The 18,058-nt window shown below is 44.8% G+C and overlaps 1 protein-coding gene across 3 annotated transcripts in view; it reads right to left on the bottom strand.

The window, feature by feature from the left end:
- Positions 1-16,638, bottom strand: part of ACAP3 (ArfGAP with coiled-coil, ankyrin repeat and PH domains 3) — a 61,342-nt gene extending 44,704 nt beyond the window's left edge. For all 3 annotated transcript variants that reach the window (XM_033079444.2, XM_033079445.2, XM_033079446.2), the window contains exon 1: positions 16,533-16,638. In XM_033079444.2, coding sequence (XP_032935335.1) covers positions 16,533-16,579 — 47 coding nt within the window. In that variant the 5' untranslated portion in view covers positions 16,580-16,638. The remainder of the gene's footprint in view (positions 1-16,532) is intronic.
- Between the last annotated feature and the right edge of the window lie 1,420 nt (positions 16,639-18,058).

Genomic DNA, 18,058 nt, shown 5'->3' with positions numbered 1-18,058 from the left:
AATTTATTTTAACAGGAGATTTTAGCAGGAGATTTCAGCAGTAATTTATTTTTACAGGATTTGATTTTAAGGAGATTTTTAAGGAGATTTCAGTAGGAATTTATTCTAACAGGATTTGATTTTAACAAGAGATTTTAGCAGGAGATTTTAAGAGATTTTTAAGGAGATTTTAGCAGGATTTTATTCTAACAGGATTTGATTTAAGGAGATTTTTAAGGAGATTTTTAAGGAGATTTCAGCAGGATTTTATTTTTACAGGATTTGATTTTAAGGAGATTTTAGCAGGATTTTATTCCAACAGGATTTGATTTAAGGAGATTTTTAAGGAGATTTTTAAGGAGATTTCAGCAGGATTTTATTTTTACAGGATTTGATTTTAAGGAGATTTTAGCAGGATTTTATTTTAACAGGATTTGATTTTAACAAGAGATTTTAGCAGGAGATTTTAAGAGATTTTAGCAGGAATTGATTCTAACAGGATTTGATTTTACAGAGATTTTTAAGGAGATTTTTAAGGAGATTTTTAAGGAGATTTTTAAGGAGATTTTAGCAGGAGTTTATTTTAACAGGAATTTATTTTAACAGGAGATTTTAATGAGATTTCAGCTGGATTTTATTCTAACAGGAATTTATTTTAACAGCAGATTTTAAGGAGATTTTTAAGGAGTTTATTCTAACAGGATTTGATTGAAGGAGTTTTCACCCCAACCCTTTGAGGAACACCCAGCAGGCACAGCCAGCCCTGCACACACAATTTTGATTTTCCTGAGCTGCAGAAAGCCCCATTGTGTGCCCCCAGCCCCTCTGCACCACATTCGTTTGCTTTCTTTGACCAGCAGAATGGGTTTATAATTAAAAAATAAATAAATAAAATCGACTCAAGCAATTCTGTCCTGTCCCCAAGTGCCCTTGGTGACACCCAGGGCTGGAGCATTTCCAGCACTAAATGTTCTTTATTTCTTTTCTTTTCATTTTTTTTTCCTCTTTTGCTCTGGGCTGGCTTTGTTTGGGGTTGAAAAGGATTTTTCCTGTGCCCCTTCCCCTGCCCTGGGTGGCACTTGGGTGACAAGTGACAATTTGGAACCCTCCCAAATGGATTTTCCTGTTCCTCAGTGCCATCAAAATGAGATTTTTAAATTTTTATTTTAATTTTTTTTCCCACAACCCTTTCCTAAAAGGATGAGATTTTCCTGTGCCTCAGTGCCATCAAAATGAGATTTTTTAATTTTTATTTTAATTTTTTTCCCCACAACCCTTTCCTAAATGGATGGGATTTTCCTGTTCCTCAGTGCCACCAAAATGAGATTTTTTAATTTTAATTTTTATTTTTTTCCCACAACCCTTTCCTAAAGGGATGGGATTTTCCTGTGGCTCAGTGCCACCAAAATGAGATTTTTTAATTTTTATTTTAATTTTTTTTCCCCACAACCCCTTCCTAAAGGGATGGGATTTTCCTGTTCCTCAGTGCCACCAAAATGAGATTTTTTAATTTTTTTAAATTTTTTTTTCCCCACAACCCTTTCCTAAAGGGATGAGATTTTCCTGTGGCCCCAGTGCCAACAAAATGAGATTTTTAAATTTTTATCTTAATTTTTTTCCCCACAACCCTTTCCTAAATGGATGGGATTTTGCTGTGGCCCCAGTGCCACCAAAATGGGATTTTTTAATTTTTATTTTAATTTCTTTTCCCACAATCCTTTCCTAAAGGGATGGGATTTTATGGGGCTGATGGAGGAGCATAAATAAAAATCCTAGAACTGCTCATCCTTTATTTTTATTTATTCCTCTCAGTGGTTGGGGACAGCCCCATTGCTCAAGGCCTGAGGGAATGTGGAATTAATTCCCAGATGAAATTTTTATTTTTTATTTTTTTAAAGCCACTTTGGAGTGCCCTTTGGGATTTCACATCACCTCTGCAGGGCGCTGCTGCATTCCCAAACTCACAGAATAAAAAAATAAAAAACAGAATTAAAAAAAAATAAAACCAATAAAACAAATTGTTGAGGGAAGAGAAGGAATCACCAGGCAGAAAACAGGAATTGGGGTTGGGGACAGTCCCATTTTTCAAGGCCTGAAACTCTCCTGAAAAAATGAATGTGAAATTAATTCCTAGATGAAATTTTTTTTTTTTTTTAAGCCACTTTGCTGCACTCCCAAACTCACAGAAATTAAAAAAAAAAAACAAATTGTTGAGGGAAGAGAAGGAATCACCAGGCAGGAAACAGGGACTGGGGTCAGCCCCATTTTTCAAGGTCTGAAACAATGCAGAATTAATTCCCACATTAAATTTATTTATTTATTTTTTTAAAGACACTTTGCTGCACTCCCAAACTCACAGAAATTAAAAAAAAAAAAAAAAACCAAATTGTTGAGGGAAGAGAAGGAATCACCAGGCAGGAAACAGGGACTGGGGAGTGGAATTAAAGCATCCTCTGTGTCTGAAATCAAATTAAAGCATCCTCTGTGTCTGCACTGAAATTAAAGCAGCCCCTGTGGATGGAATTAAAGCTGCTCTGTGCTGGAGGAGCAGAACAAAGCTGCCCCTGTCAGAGCTGGGGCTGGGCACAGGAAGGAACCCCAGCCCCAAACCCACAAAAAAAGGAATCACAGATCCCAGATTCCCACCCCAAACCTCCCCTCCTGATTTCTCCATCCTTTTTCACCTCCTGAGTGCAGGTGAAAATCAAAATGCAAATCAAAATCTCTGAATTCTGTCCTTTTTAAAAACAGCAGCCAGAGGAGACAGCAAGGGAAATAAAGAGAAATAAATCCATTTGTGGATGTGCTGCTCCAAAAAAAAACCTCTCCAAAAAGCCAAAACAAGCAGAGAAAAGTCAGGATTCCCAAATTCATCCAGCAGAGGATTCCTAAATTCATCCAGCACAGGATTCCCAAATTCATCCAGCACAGAATTCCCAAATTCATCCAGCACAGAATTCCCAAATTCATCCAGCACAGGATTCCTAAATTCATCCAGCACAGGATTCCTAAATTCATCCAGCACAGGGTCTGACATCTAAATGCAGCACAAGATTCCTAAATTGTCAGCATAGATATCCTAAATTCCCAGCACAAGATTCTCAAATTCCCAGCACTGGATTCCTAAATTTCCAGCATAGGATTCCTAAATCCAGCACAGGGTCTGATTCCTAAATGCAGAACAGGATTCCCAAATTCATCCAGCCCAGGATTCCCAAATTCCCAGCATATAAATTCTAAATTCCCAGCATAGAAATCCTAAATTCCCAGCACAGAATTCCCAAATTCATCCAGCAGAGGATTCCTAAATTCATCCAGCCCAGGATTCCCAAATTCATCCAGCACAGGGTTCCTAAATTCATCCAGCACAGGATTCCCAAATTCCCAGCACAGGATTCCCAAATTCCCAGCATAAAAATCCTAAATTCCCAGCATAGGCTGATTCCTAAATTCATCCAGCACAGGGTCTGACACCTAAATCCAGCAGAGGATTCCTAAATTCCCATCACAGGATTCCCAAATTCATCCAGCACAGGGTCTGATTCCTAAATCCAGCCCAGGATTCCCAAATTCCCATCACAGGATTCCTAAATTAATCCAGCACAGGCTCTGATTCCTAAATCCAGCACAGAATTCCTAAATTCATCCAGCACAGGATTCCCAAATTCCCAGCACAGGCTGATTCCTAAATCCCTCCAGAGCCTCCAGCACCCCCTGTGCTCTCTGAATTTTGAATCATTGAACCACAAACCCTTTCCCTCTCTCCCAGCATCACCCAGGATGATTTCCTAAATTCCCAGCACAGGCTGATTCCTAAATCCAGCACAGGAGTCCCAGATTCATCCAGGACAGGATTCCCAAATTCATCCAGCACAGGATTCCCAAATTCCCAGCATAGAAATCCTAAATTAATCCAGCACAGGCTCTGATTCCTAAATCCAGCACAGAATTCATAAATTCATCCAGCACAGGATTCCCAAATTCCCAGCACAGGATTCCCAAATTCATCCATAACAGGATTCCCAAATTGCCAGCATATAAATCCTAAATTCCCAGCACAGGATTCCTAAATTCATCCAGCACTGGGTCTGACACCTAAATCCCGCACAGGATTCCCAAATTCCCAGCACAGAATTCCCAAATTCATCCAGCACAGGGTCTGATTCCTAAATCCAGCCCAGGATTCCCAAATTCCCATCACAGGATTCCTAAATTAATCCAGCACAGGCTCTGATTCCTAAATCCAGCACAGAATTCCTAAATCCAGCACAGGATTCCCAAATTCCCAGAATATAAACCCTCAATTAATCCAGCACAGGCTCTGATTCCTAAATCCAGCACAGAATTCCTAAATTCATCCAGCACAGGATTCCCAAATTCCCAGCACAGGCTGATTCCTAAATCCCTCCAGAGCCTCCAGCACCCCCTGTGCTCTCTGAATTTTGAATCATTGAACCACAAACCCTTTCCCTCTCTCCCAGCATCACCCAGGATGATTTCCTACATTCCCATCACAGGATTCCTAAATCCAGCACAGAATTCATAAATTCCCAGCACAGGCTTCCCAAATTCCCAGCATATAAATCCTAAATCCATCCAGCACAGGCTCTGATTCCTAAATCCAGCACAGAATTCCTAAATTCATCCAGCACAGGATTCCCAAATTCCCAGCATAGAAATCCTAAATTCCCAGCACAGGCTGATTCCTACATTCATCCAGCACAGGGTCTGACACCTAAATTCAGCAGAGGATTCCTAAATTCCCAGCACAGAATTCCCAAATTCATCCAGCACAGAATTCCCAAATTCCCAGCATAGAAATCCTAAATTAATCCAGCACAGGCTCTGATTCCTAAATCCTTCCAGCACCCCCTGTGCTCTCTGAATTTGGAATCACTGAACCCCAAACCCTTTTCCCTCCCTCCCAGGATTTTTTCCCTTTTCCCTCCCAGGACATTTTCCCTTTTCCCTCTCTCCCAGGACATTTTCCCTTTTCCCTCCCAGGACATTTTCCCTTTTCCCTCCCAGGACATTTTCCCTTTTCCCTCCCAGGACATTTTCCCTTTTCCCTCCCAGGACATTTTCCCTTTTCCCTCCCAGGATTTTTTCCCCTCCCTGTGGCTGCTGCCAAGGCAGCCCTGGCTGCAGAGGAGCTGCAGGAAATCTCCTCCACCCTGCTGGCAGCAGCAACTGTTCCTTTGCATTCTGCATTCTGCATTTTGTATTTTGCATTTTGTATTTTGTATTTTGCATTTTGTATTTTACATTTTGTATTTTGCATTTTGCATTTTTTTCCCAGCTCTGCTGCCCTGTGCTGGGGGGTCCTGCAGAGGGGATTCACCCTCAATTTAATTCAGCTCGAATTCACCCTCAATTTAACTTTAATTCACTTCAAATTCACTCCAAATTCACCTCAAATTCACCCTAAATTCACCTCTAATTCACCCTAAATTCACTTCTAATTCACTTCTAATTCATCCTCAATCCTCCTCTAATTCAGCTATAATTCATTCCAAATTCACCTCTCATTTATCCCAAATTCACCCCAAATTCACCTCTAATTTACCCCAAATTCAGCCCAAATTCATCCCAAATTCTCCTCTAATTCACCCTAAATTCTCTTCTAATTCACCCCAAATTCAGCCCAAATTCAGCCCAAATTTACTCTCAATTCACCCTCAATTCACTCCCAAATTCTCCTCTAATTCACCCCAAATTCAGCCCAAATTCACCTCTAATTTACCCCAAATTCACTCTCAATTCACCTTAAATTCTCCTCTAATTCACCCCAAATTCACTCTCAGTTCACCCTCAATTCACCCCAAATTCTCCTCTAACTCACCCCAAATTCAGCCCAAATTCACTCCCAAATTCTCCACAAATTCACCCCAAATTCAGCCCAAATTCACCCCACACCCTGGAATTACAGATTTCACTCCCCATTGCTCCAACACCCTCCAGCCATTCAGAATTCCAGGAATTCTGCCCCTCCAATTCCTGCCCTTTCCAAAATTTTAACTCTGCAGCTCCCCTAAAAAAAAACAAAAAAAACCCAAAAAAGACCCAAAAAAAACCCACAAAGCTGCTGGAAGGTAAAAAAAATATTAAAAATTCTGATTTTTCCATGCTGGTCACGTTTCCTCCAGGGAACAAATTCTGCTCCTGGCTCCTCCTTTCCCCACATTCTGATTTTTTATCACTTCCCTCTCCTCCACCCTCATTTTTTTTACCTTAGGTAGGAACCAAAAAAAATCCCAAGTGTGGAACAAACACTCAGCAAATGCCTGGAATCCCAATCCAGCCCTTGAGAGAGGGGAGAGCTCCAACAAACAGGAAAGAAAATCCTCAAACCTCAAAAAAACATTTTGTCCTATCCTCGAAATTTGACCAAAATTGGATTGCAGGTCCCTTCCAAAAACTCTTTTCTTTATCCCACAAAGCCTGGCTTGAATTTTAAGCAAAACCAGAAAAAACTTCTGGTTTTGTGGCCTTCCTGCTTTAAAAAAATAAAATAGAATAGAGTAGAATAGAATAGAATAGAATAGAATAGAATAGAATAGAATAGAATAGAAAATATAAAAAATAAAAATAAAATAAAATAGAAAATGGAAAATAAAATAGAAAATAAAATATAAAATATAAAATATAAAATATAAAATATAAAATATAAAATATAAAATATAAAATAAAATAAAATAAATAAAAATAAAATAAAACATAAAATAAAATAAAATAAAATAAAATAAAATATAAAATAAAATAAAATAAATTCATGCTGTGGCTGAAATTTCATAGTTATGAAATCAGGTTTTAAAGGGGCTGGTGCTGGAATTCCAAAGTTTGAGTTTCATTCTTTTTTCCAAAACAGCACTTCAGGACTTTGCCAGCCCCAGGAATTGATTTTTTTGTGCTCAGGAATTGATTTTTGTGCTCAGGAATCGATTTTTGTGTTCAGGAAATAAAGTGATTTTTGTGCTCAGGAACTGAATTTATTTTTGTGCTCAAGGAATTGGAAAAATCCAAAATCTGGAATTATTTAGAATTTGGAATTAGGAATTTGGGATTTGGAATTATTTGGAATTTGGAATTGGGAATTAGGAATTTGGATTTTGAAATTAGGAATTAGGGATTTGCAGAGCCCTGATCCCCACATCAGCAATGCTTTATTCCTTTTCTGACAGTGCAGAATTCAGCCCAAACCCCCAGACCAATGTCTGGAAAAATCAGGAAAATCAGGAAAAAATAATCAGAAAAACCCTCCAGCAGCAGAAAACATCAGGAAAATCAGGAAAAATTCTCCAGCAGCAGGAAAAATCAAAAAAATCAGGAAAATCAGAAAAATCAGGAAAATCAGGAGAAACCCTCCAGCAGCAGGAAAAATCAGGAAAATCAGAAAAATCAGGAACAATCCCCCAGCAGCAGGATCGTGCCCTGGGTGATGCTGCTGAGGTGGAAAATGCTCCTGCTGCTGCTGCAGGAATTGGGGTGAAGGAGAGCAGGTGGCTGCTGTCACCTCCCTGCTGTCACCTCCCTGCTGTCACCTCCCCCTGCTCTCTGCAATTCCAGATTCTCCAAATCCACATCAGAACAGGGATGGATGCACAGGGATGGATCCAGCAGGGATGTCAGGAATTATTGCCCAGGGCCATCCTGGGCTGAGACAGGAGATGCTGGGTGAATAAATGGAATTTTCCAGGGTTTTCCAGGCTCCATCAGCTTCACTTGGAGATTTTAAGGGGTTTTAAAAAGATGTTTGGGGGTGGATGGGTGGGATGGGAGATAAAAGCAGCAGAGGGAATAAATCCTCACTCCATAAGGAAAAAGATTCATGCAGAAATATTTGGGGTCTTCACAAGGAGATATTTGGGGTCTGAAAGGATGGAATGGGTGAAAAAAACAGGAGAAGGAATAAATCCTCATTCCATGGGGAAAAAGATTCATGCAGAAATATTTGGGGTCTTCACACGGAGATATTTGGGGATGGATGGACAGGATGAAGACTGGAAACTCTGAGAGGGAACAAATCCTCATTCCATAAGGAAAAAGATTCATGCAGAAATATCTGGGGTCTTCACAAGGAGATATTTGGGGTCTGAAAGGATGGAATGGGAGAAAAAAACAGGAGTGAGAACAAATTCTCATTCCATGGGCAAAGATTCACACAGAGATATCTGGGGTCTTATCACAGAGATATTTGGGGTCTGAAAGGATGGAGTGGGAGAAAAAAATCAGGAGTGGGAACAAATCCTCATTCCATGGGGAAAAAGATTCACACAGAAATATTTGGGGTCTGAAAGGATGGAATGGGAAAAAAAACCAGGAGAGAGAATAAATCCTCATTCCATAGGGAAAAAGATTCACACAGAAATATTTGGGGTCTTCACAAGGAGATATTTGGGGTCTGAAAGGATGGAATGGGAGGAAAAAAACAGGAGAGGGAATAAATCCTCATTCCATGGGGAAAAAGATTCACACAGAGATATCTGGGGTCTCCACATGGAGATATCTTGGGATGGATGGACAGGATGAAGACTGGAAACCAGGAGAGGGAACAAATCCTCATTCCATGGGGAAAGATTCCCACAGAAATATTTATTTGGGGTGTGGAAGGATGGCATGGGCAGCTGTGACTGGGACAGCATCTCCTGGCTGGTGCCACAGCAGGAACCAACTCCAGAGTGACATTTTTGCTTTTTTAAATTCTCCCTTTCTCAGCCCCTTTGACTTCAGAATGATGAAGAGATAATGGAGAGATAAAAAATAAGAGAGAGAGGAAATACAGAGATGGGAAATAAATAAAGAGATGAGAAATAAAGAGTTAAAAAATAAAGGCAGGTGTTAGGATGGACCCAGGTAACTTCAGGTTGATTTTATAATTTCTCCTGTCGTGCTGCTGGGCTCTTTAGGTTTGATCCAGACTCTGTCCTGTCACCAATATTGGGGATCCAGAGAAGCCTTGTGCAACAAAACCCAATTTCAAATCAATTCCTAAATCCATTTGTTCCACAGATGAACAAACCCCCTTTCCTTTTAAATTCAAATTTACTTTTAACCATAAATGTGGCTGCCCCCCTGGTGCTCAGGGTCAGCTGGACACATCACACTGAATTTTTATTTTTTTTTCTGTGCTGACACATTCACCCAGACTGGTTCTGCTGGCTTTAAATCCCAGCTCTTATCAGAGCCAGCCACATCAGTTTGACTCAGGGTTTTAATTCTTCCCTCTCTGTTTGAAACACCCCAGTCAGAGCTAGAAAATCCATCCCAAACATCCTCGTTTTTCCACTTCCCTCCCCCTCTGGCAAGAGACTTTTGGGATTCCCTGCCTCTTTCCTGGAGCTGGAATTTCATCCCTGCCCCAGCCAGGAGCAGAGAAATGTCCCTGGGTCCCTGAGGAAAACTCTGCTCCAGGAAATCCTGAAATGTCTGCAAACCCAGGAGGGACCTCAAGCCCAAATCCTCTCTCTGAATTCACCATCTCTTCAGAATAATGAGTTTTGTTTGTTTATTAGCATTCATTTTTTTCATGTTTGTGAATAAACATTTTTTTCCCCCACTTTTCTCCAAAATTTCCTCCCAAACCAACCAGGAAAGAGGCTACTGCTGAAATCTACTTTTTAAAAGACTCATTTCAAAGTTTCCTCCTCAAATTTTGGGACAGGGACACCTGGGGATATTTTAGGAGGAGATTCCAGCAGCTCTGATTAATCAGCCTCATTAATAACAGCAATTAATGAGCAGCAGAGTCAGTGATGGGAACCAAGGGCTTTTAGGGAGTTCCCCCAGAATAATTTGGGGTTTTTTGGGAGCTCAGCCAGGCCCAGCCTCTGGCACTGTCCTGCTCTTCCCTTATTGCCCTGGGAATGTTCTGGAGTTCATTTCCAGCCAAGAAATGGGTTGGGGGAACCCCAAAAATCCTCCAGGGTCACCTCCCACTCTCTAAACCCCATCAACATGGCCTTGGACACTCCCAGGTTCCTCCATCCCCAAAATTTTCAAGGTTTGACCCCAAAAATTTTCAAGGTTGGACCCCAAAAAATCCTCCAGGATCAATTCCCACTCTCCAAGTCCCACCAGCCTGGCCTTAGACACTCCCAGGTTCCTCCATCCCCAAAAATTTCCAAGGCTGAACCCCAAAAATTTCCAAGCTTGGACTTCAAAAATCCTCCCATTCTCTAAACCCCATCAGCCTGACCTTGGACACCCACAGGCTTCTCTACCCCCAAAAATTTCCAAGGTTAGACCCCAAAAAATCCTCCAGGGTCACTTCCCACTCTCCAAGTCCCACCAACCTGGCCTTAGACACTCCCAGGCTCCTCATCCCCAGAAATTTTCAGGGTTTGAACCCGAAAATTTCCAAGGCTAGACCCCAAAAATTTCCAAGCTTGGATCCCAAAAATTTCCAAGGTTGGACTTCAAAAATCCTCCAGGATCACCTCCCACTACCCAGCCCCACCAGCCTGGCCTTGGACACTCAAGTTCCTCCATCCCCAAAAATTTTCAAGGTTGGACCCCAAAAATTTCCAAGCTTGGACTTCAAAAATCCTCCAGGGTCACCTCCCACTCTCCCAGATTGCTTCAAGCCTCATCAGCCTGGTCTTGGACACTCCTAAGTTCCTCCATCCCCAAAAATTTTCAAGGTTGGACCCCAAAAAATCCTCCAGGGCCACTTCCCATTCTGCAAACCTCATCAGCCTGGCTTTGGGCACTCCTAAGTTTCTCCATCTCTGAAAATTTTCAAGGCTGAACCCCTAAAATTTCCAAGGTTGGACCCCAAAAATTTCCAAGCTTGGACTTCAAAAATCCTCCAGGGTCACCTCCCAGTCTCCAAACCCCATCAGCCTGGCCTTGAACACCCCCAAGTTTCTCCATCCCCAAAAATTTTCAAGTTTGGACCCCAAAAAATCCTCCAGGATCACCTCCCACTATCCTTGCCCCACCAGCCTGGCCTTGGACACTCCTAAGTTCCTCCATCCCCAAAAATTTTCAAGGCTGAACCCCAAAAATTTCCAAGGTTGGACCACAAACATTTTCAAGTTTGGACCCCAAAAAATCCTCCAGGATTACTTCCCACTCTCCAAGTCCCACCAACCTGGCCTTGGACACTCCCAGGCTCCTCCATCCCCCAAAATTTTCAAGGTCTGACCCCAAAAATTTCCAAGCTTGGACCCCAAAAATTTCCAAGCTTGGACTTCAAAAATCCTCCCATTCTCTAAACCCCATCAGCCTGGCCTTGGACACTCAAGTTCCTCCATCCCCCAAAATTTTCAAGGTTGGACCCCAAAAAATCCTCCAGGGTCACTTCCCATTCTCCAAACCTCATCAGCCTGGCCTTGGACACTCCCAAGTTCCTCCATCCCCCAAAATTTTCAAGGTTTGACCCCAAAAATTTCCAAGCTTGGACCCAAAAATCCTCCAGGGTCACCTCCCACTATCCAGCCCCATCAGCCTGGCCTTGGACACTCCCAAGCTTCTCCACCCTCAAAAATTTTCAAGTTTGGACCCCAAAAATCCTCCAGGATTACTTCCCACTCTACAAGTCCCACCAACCTGGCCTTGGACACTCCCAGGCTCCTCCATCCCCAAAAATTTTCAAGGTTTGACCCCAAAAATTTCCAAGCTTGGACCCCAAAAATTTCCAAGCTTGGACTTCAAAAATCCTCCCATTCTCTAAACCCCATCAGCCTGGCCTTGGACACTCCCAAGTTTCTCCATCCCCAAGAATTTCCAAGCTTGGATCCCAAAAATTTTCAAGGTTGGACCCTAAAAAATCCTCCAGGATCACCTCCCACTATCCCAGATTGCTTCAAGTCCCATCAGCCTGGTCTTGGACACTTCTAAGTTCCTCCATCCCCCAAAATTTTCAAGGTTTTGACCCCAAAAATTTCCAAGCTTGGACCCAAAAATCCTCCAGGATCACCTCTCACTCTCCAAGCCCCATCAGCCTGGTCTTGGGCACTCCCAGGTTCCTCCATCCCCAAAAATTTCCAAATTTCCAAGCTTCTTTTTTTTTATTATTTTTAAAGAATAAATCAAGGAATCACAAAATGCTTTAGATGGGAACAGACCTTAAAAACCTCCTGGCTCCAACCTTGAAATAATCAGATTTATTTATTTAAGCTGTTCTGTAAAGGGTCAGGACAGTAATTAATTTAATTTTTTAATTTTTTTTTTCCAACATTCCAGAGCCACCAGCTTCCCCTGGCAGCCAAAAAGGTGTTCCTAGATTTCCCAAACTCCTGGTGGGAGATAAAAAAACCACTCAGATGTGCAAGAACAGGTCCTGCCAGGTCATTAAAATGTTGACTGGAATGGCAGGCACGCCCCTGCGAGAGGCCTGTCAGGAATCAGCTTCACCCATTTAAATCAGGGAATTTCAAACAGAAAAAAAAATCATCATTTTCTTTGCAGGAACTGGAATTTATGAGGTGGGAAGCAGAGGGGATGGATTTGATTAATTGTTAATTATTAGATGTTTAATTTGTTTGTTCATCCTGGGTAATTTTTTTTTTTGGAGGTTTTTTTTCCCCTCCCTGTGTGTGGCCAACAGAAGAAAATTTGATTTTTTTTCAAATGATCTCCATGGAGGAGAATAAAAAGGAAATTCCTGCTGAATTCCACAAAGTTTCCTTCAAATAACTTCAATTTTTCAATTTTTCTCACCTCATTTTTATCTCCAATTTTGTACAAATTTGTGTATTTTATTTCTTTAGAAAATTTTAGGGACGTGCCATGTTCTGTGATAAAAATCCCATCCCTTACACACATCCAAAAAATTCTCTTGCATTCCCAACAAAAAATTCCAACAAAAAAAACCTAAATAAAGGCCTGGAAGGAAAGGAAATACAGGGAGAGGTTAAACCCTGCAGAGAAATTCTGAATAATTCCACTTGGGTCCTCTTATTCCTCCTAATATCAAGATTTCTTATTTTTTCTATTTATGTCAGGATTTCTCAATATTTGAGGTGTAAAATCCACATAATTCAACCTTATTTTTTTCTCTTAATATCAGGATTTCTTTTTTTTTTTTCCTAATATCAGGATTACTCAGTATTTGAGCTATAAATTTTGAATATTTCAACCTGGTTCTTCTTTTTCCTTCTAATATCAGGACTTCTCAATATTTGAGCTGTGAATTCTGAATAATTCAATCTTATTTTTCCTCCTAATATCAGGATTTCTCAATATTTGAGCTATAAATTTTGAATATTTCAACCTGGTTCCTCTTTTTTTCTCCTAATATCAGGATTTCTCAATTTTTGAGCTGTAAATTTTGAATAATTCAACTTGGTTCCTCTTTTTCCTCCTAACATCAGGATTTCTCAGTATTTGAGTTGTAAAATCCAAATAATTCAACCATATTTTTCCTCCTAATATCAGGATTTCTCAACATTTGAGCTGTAAATTTTGAATATTTCAACCTGGTTCTTCTTTTTCCTTCTAATATCAGGATTTCTCAGTATTCAAGCTATAAAATCAGAATATTTCAACCTGGTTCCTCTTTTTCCTCCTAATATCAGGATTTCTCAATTTTTGAGCTATAAATTTTCAATAATTCAACCTGGTTCCTCTTTTTCCTCCTAACATCAGGATTTCTCAACATTTGAGGTGTAAAATCTGAATAATCCAACCTTATTTTTCCTCCTAATATCAGGATTTCTCAATTTTTGAGCTGTAAATTTTGAATAATTCAACCTGGTTCCTCTTTTTCCTCCTAATACCAGGATTTCTCAATTTTTGAGTTTCAATACCCCCCTGCTGCACATATTCCAACCCTCCTGAAAATCCCCAAACTCATTTTTCCAACCTAATCTCTTGTTCTCCCTCTCCAGACTGTGTCTGGCCATGGGGGAAATAGTTCATAATTCCAGCCTGAAATAAGTGGCTTTTGATAAAGCTCCAAGAGAGTACTCTGAGAGCTGTTTTGTTTTTCTGGACAGAGCAGACAGAGCAGAATGATGTTGCCTGCATGCTAAAAAACTTGGCCTGGAGCCCACACACACACACACAAAAAAAAAAAAAAATATAAATAAATAAACACATCAATCAGCGCTGACGTCAGCAGGAAAAGGGTCACTGCCATGTGGGACATCTGGACAGTGAAGTCACAGCTCTGGCCCGGTGCCACCAGCAGTTCACATGCTCTGCAGCACAATGGGATGGAATGACAGGCAGGGGAAAAATGAAATCAATGAAAGAAATGAAATATAAATGAAATAAAGGCGGGATGGATCTGAATTGATGCCAAGCGGAGCTGAGGTTTCCCAGCTCGCTCTGCCTGGATGGAAATCACAATTTCAGCATGGAAATCACAGTTTCAGCATGGAAATCATAATTTCAGCATTGAAATCATAATTCCAGCATGGAAATCACAGTTCCAGCATGGAAATCACAATCCTATCATGGAAATCACAGATCCAGCATAGAAATGACAATTCCATAATGGAAATCACAATCCCAGCATGGAAATCACAATTCCAGAATTGAAATCACAATCTCAGCATTGAAATCACAATTCCAGCATGGAAATCACAATCCCAGCATGGAAATCACAATCCCAGCCTGGAAATCACAATCCCAGCATGGAAATCACAATTCCAGCATTGAAATCACAATCTCAGCATGGAAATCACTGATCCAGCATGGAAATCACAATCCCATAATGGACATCACAATTCCAGCATTAAAATCACAGTTCCAGCATGGACATCACAATCCCAGTATGGAAATCACAATTCTTGTATGGAAATCACAATCCCAGCATGGAAATCACAGTTCCAGCATGAAAATTGCAATTCCAGCATTAAAATCACAATCCCAGCATGGAAATCACACTCCCAGCATGAAAATTGCAATCCCATCATGGAAATCACAATCCCAGCACTGAAATCACAATTCCAGCATTGAAATCACAATGCTATCATGGAAATCACAGTTCCAGCATGGAAATCACAACCCCAGCATGGAAATCACAATCCCATCATGGAAATCACAATCCCAGCCTGGAAATCACAATCCCAGCATGGAAATCACAATCCCAGCAGGGATCAGACAAAGCTGTCACCTCAGCTGACACTGGCAGCACCAGGAAAAGCAGGATTTCCCTGCACAATTCCAGGACACACATCCCCCACCCGCCCAGGTGTCACCCAGAGCTCTCCACAAACCACAAAATGAGAATTTGCCAGCCCAGCCTCACCCACAGCCCCTCCTGCACGGAGAAATCATTTCTAAACGCACCGCCAACAAAATACAAACTGGGGGATTTTTTTTTTTTTTTTTTTTTAAATAAACAAAAAGATTCCGAGCAAGAACACCACAAAATATCTACAGGAAGCAGAGAAAGCAGAGACCCTCCTGGCAGCTCCTTCCCCTGCACAGCCCCAGCTGCTTTTGTCTGCATTTCTGTGCTGCAGGCAGCTCCTGGGGGACCCTGAGCATCCCCAGCCGCTCCTCCGGACACGCACGGGATGCACAAAGGAGCATCACTGCCCGGAGCAGGCTCCTCCTGCATCGCTGCATTGATTTCTGCATTGATTTCTGCATTTATTCCTGCATTTGTGTCTGCATTTATGTCTGCATTTATGTCTGCATTTATGTCTGCATTTATTTCTGCATTTCTGCATCAGCGGCCTGATGCGGATGCGAGCACAGCCAAGCCGGAGCCTTTGTTGTCACAGCCCAGATTCCTTCAAGACCGCTTAAAAAAAAAAAATAAAAAATCCACCCCTCCAACAGACGGGAATGCGGCCGCGGATGGAAAATGAGAAAATGAGAAAATGAGTGTATGCGGGCAGCGCCGCCCGGCTCAGCCCCGCGGGTGATGCCCCCGCTCCCAGCGCAAATCCCAAATTTGTCACTGGCTGAGAGACCCCGCGGAGGGCAGGGGGGATGCGGGAAGGATGCGGGATTCGGGATTCGGGATGTGGGGTTCGGGGCTCGGGAGGGATGCGGGGTTCAGGAGGGTGGGATGAGGGATCCGGGGTTCGGGAGGGTGGGATGCGAGAGAGATGCGGGGTTCGGGGTTCGGGAGGGATGCGGGGTTCGGTGGATGAGACGAGGGATGCGGGATCCGGGGTTCGGGTGGGATGCGGGGTTCAGGAGGGTGGGATGCGGGAGGGATGCGGGGTTCAGGAGAGATGCGGGTTCGGGGTTCGGGGTTCAGGAGGGTGGGATGAGGGATGCGGGATTCGGGGTTCAGGAGGGATGCGGGGTTCAGGAGGGATGCGGGGTTCGGGAAGGATGCGGAGTTCGGGAAGGATGCGGGTAGGGAACCCGGGATACGGGAAGGAAAGCCGGGATGCGGGCAGGGAAGCCGGGATGCGGGGAGGAAAGCCGGGATGCGGGCAGGGAAGCCGAGATGCGGGTAGGGAACCCGGGATGCGGGCAGGGAAGCCGGGATGCGATGCGGGCACCGCCTGCGGCCGGAGCCATCCCCGGCCGGACGCGCAGGGCCCGGCCCCAGCCCCAGCCCATCCCCGGGCCCGCCGCTCCCCGCTCCCGGCGCGGCCCTGCCCGCTCTCCCGGCCGCCCCGAGCCCTGCCGGCGCTCACCGGAACCGGGGCGAGTCCTTGATGCACTCCTCGAACTCCACCGTCATGCTGCCGGCTCGGCCGCGCTGCCCCAGCGGAGGAAGCGCCGCAGCCGCAGCGCCCGCGGCCCCAGCGCCGCACGCGGGGAGCGCCCGCCCCCGGCCCGGCCCGCCCGCGCCCGGCCCGCCTCCCGTGGGGAACGGAACCGGGATAGCACCGGGAACGGGAACCGGGGACAGCCCAGCCTCCCGTGGGGAACGGAACCGAACCGCGGACAGGAACAGCCCAGCCTCCCGTGGGGAACGGAACCGGGATAGCACCGGGAACGGGAACGGAACCGGGAACGGGAACGGGGACAGCCCAGCCTCCCGGGAACGGAACCGGGATAGCACCGGGAACAGCCCAGCCTCCCGGGAACGGAACCGAACCGGGGACAGGAACAGCCCAGCCTCCCGGGAACGGAACCGGGATAGCACCGGGAACGGGAACGGGAACAGCCCAGCCTCCCGGGAACGGAACCGGGGATGGACCGGGACTGGGAACGGGGGATGGACCAGCCTCCCGGGAACGGAACCGAACCGGGGACAGGAACAGCCCAGCCTCCCGGGAACGGAACCGGGGATGGACCGGGGATAGACCAGCCTCCCGGGAACGGAACCGAACCGGGGACAGCCCAGCCTCCCGAGAACAGAACCGGGAACGGGAACCGAGGATGGACCAGCCTCCCGGGAACGGAACCGGGATAGCACCGGGAACAGCCCAGCCTCCCGGGAACGGAACCGGGAACGGGAACGGGGACAGCCCAGCCTCCCGGGAACGGAACCGGGATAGCACCGGGGACAGCCCAGCCTCCCGTGGGGAACGGAACCGAGAACGGGAACGGGGACAGCCTCCCGGGGAACGGAGCGGAACCGGGATGGGAACGGGAACGGGACCGGGAACCGGGGATGGTACCAGGAACAGCACCGGGAACAGCCCAGCCTCCCGGAGAACTGGAACGGAACCAGGAACGGAACCAGGATAGCACCGGGGACGGGACCAGGAACCGGGGACAGCACCGGGAACAGCCCTGGGAAAAGCCCAGCCTCCTGGGAATGGAACCGGGATAGCACCGGGAACGGAACAGGGAACCAGACCGGCAACAGCACCAGGAACAGCCCAGCCTCCCGGGGGAACAGAACCGGGAACGGAACCGGGAACAGAACCAGGATAGCACTGGGGATAGCACCAGGAACAGCCCAGCCTCCCGGGGTTGGAACCAGGACCGAACCGGGATAGAACCGGGAACAGCATTGGGAACCTAACTGGGAACAGCCCAGCCTCCCGGGAACAGAAGCGGGAATGGAACCAGGAACGGAACCGGGAACAGCACCGGGGACAGCACCGGGAACAGCCCAACCTCGCAGGGACAGAACCAGGAACGGAACCGGGAACGGCACTGACCCCATCCCACACACCGGACACGGCACGGACACGGCACGGACACGGCACTGACCCAGATCTCCTCTGTCTGAGCTTCCTGGGCAATCATTCCAAAGCTTGGACAC

This window comes from Catharus ustulatus, chromosome 24, assembly GCF_009819885.2.
Source record: "Catharus ustulatus isolate bCatUst1 chromosome 24, bCatUst1.pri.v2, whole genome shotgun sequence".
NCBI lineage: Eukaryota > Metazoa > Chordata > Aves > Passeriformes > Turdidae > Catharus > Catharus ustulatus.
Note: the sequence above shows the minus strand (reverse complement) of the source record. Positions and strands in the feature narration are given on the sequence as shown.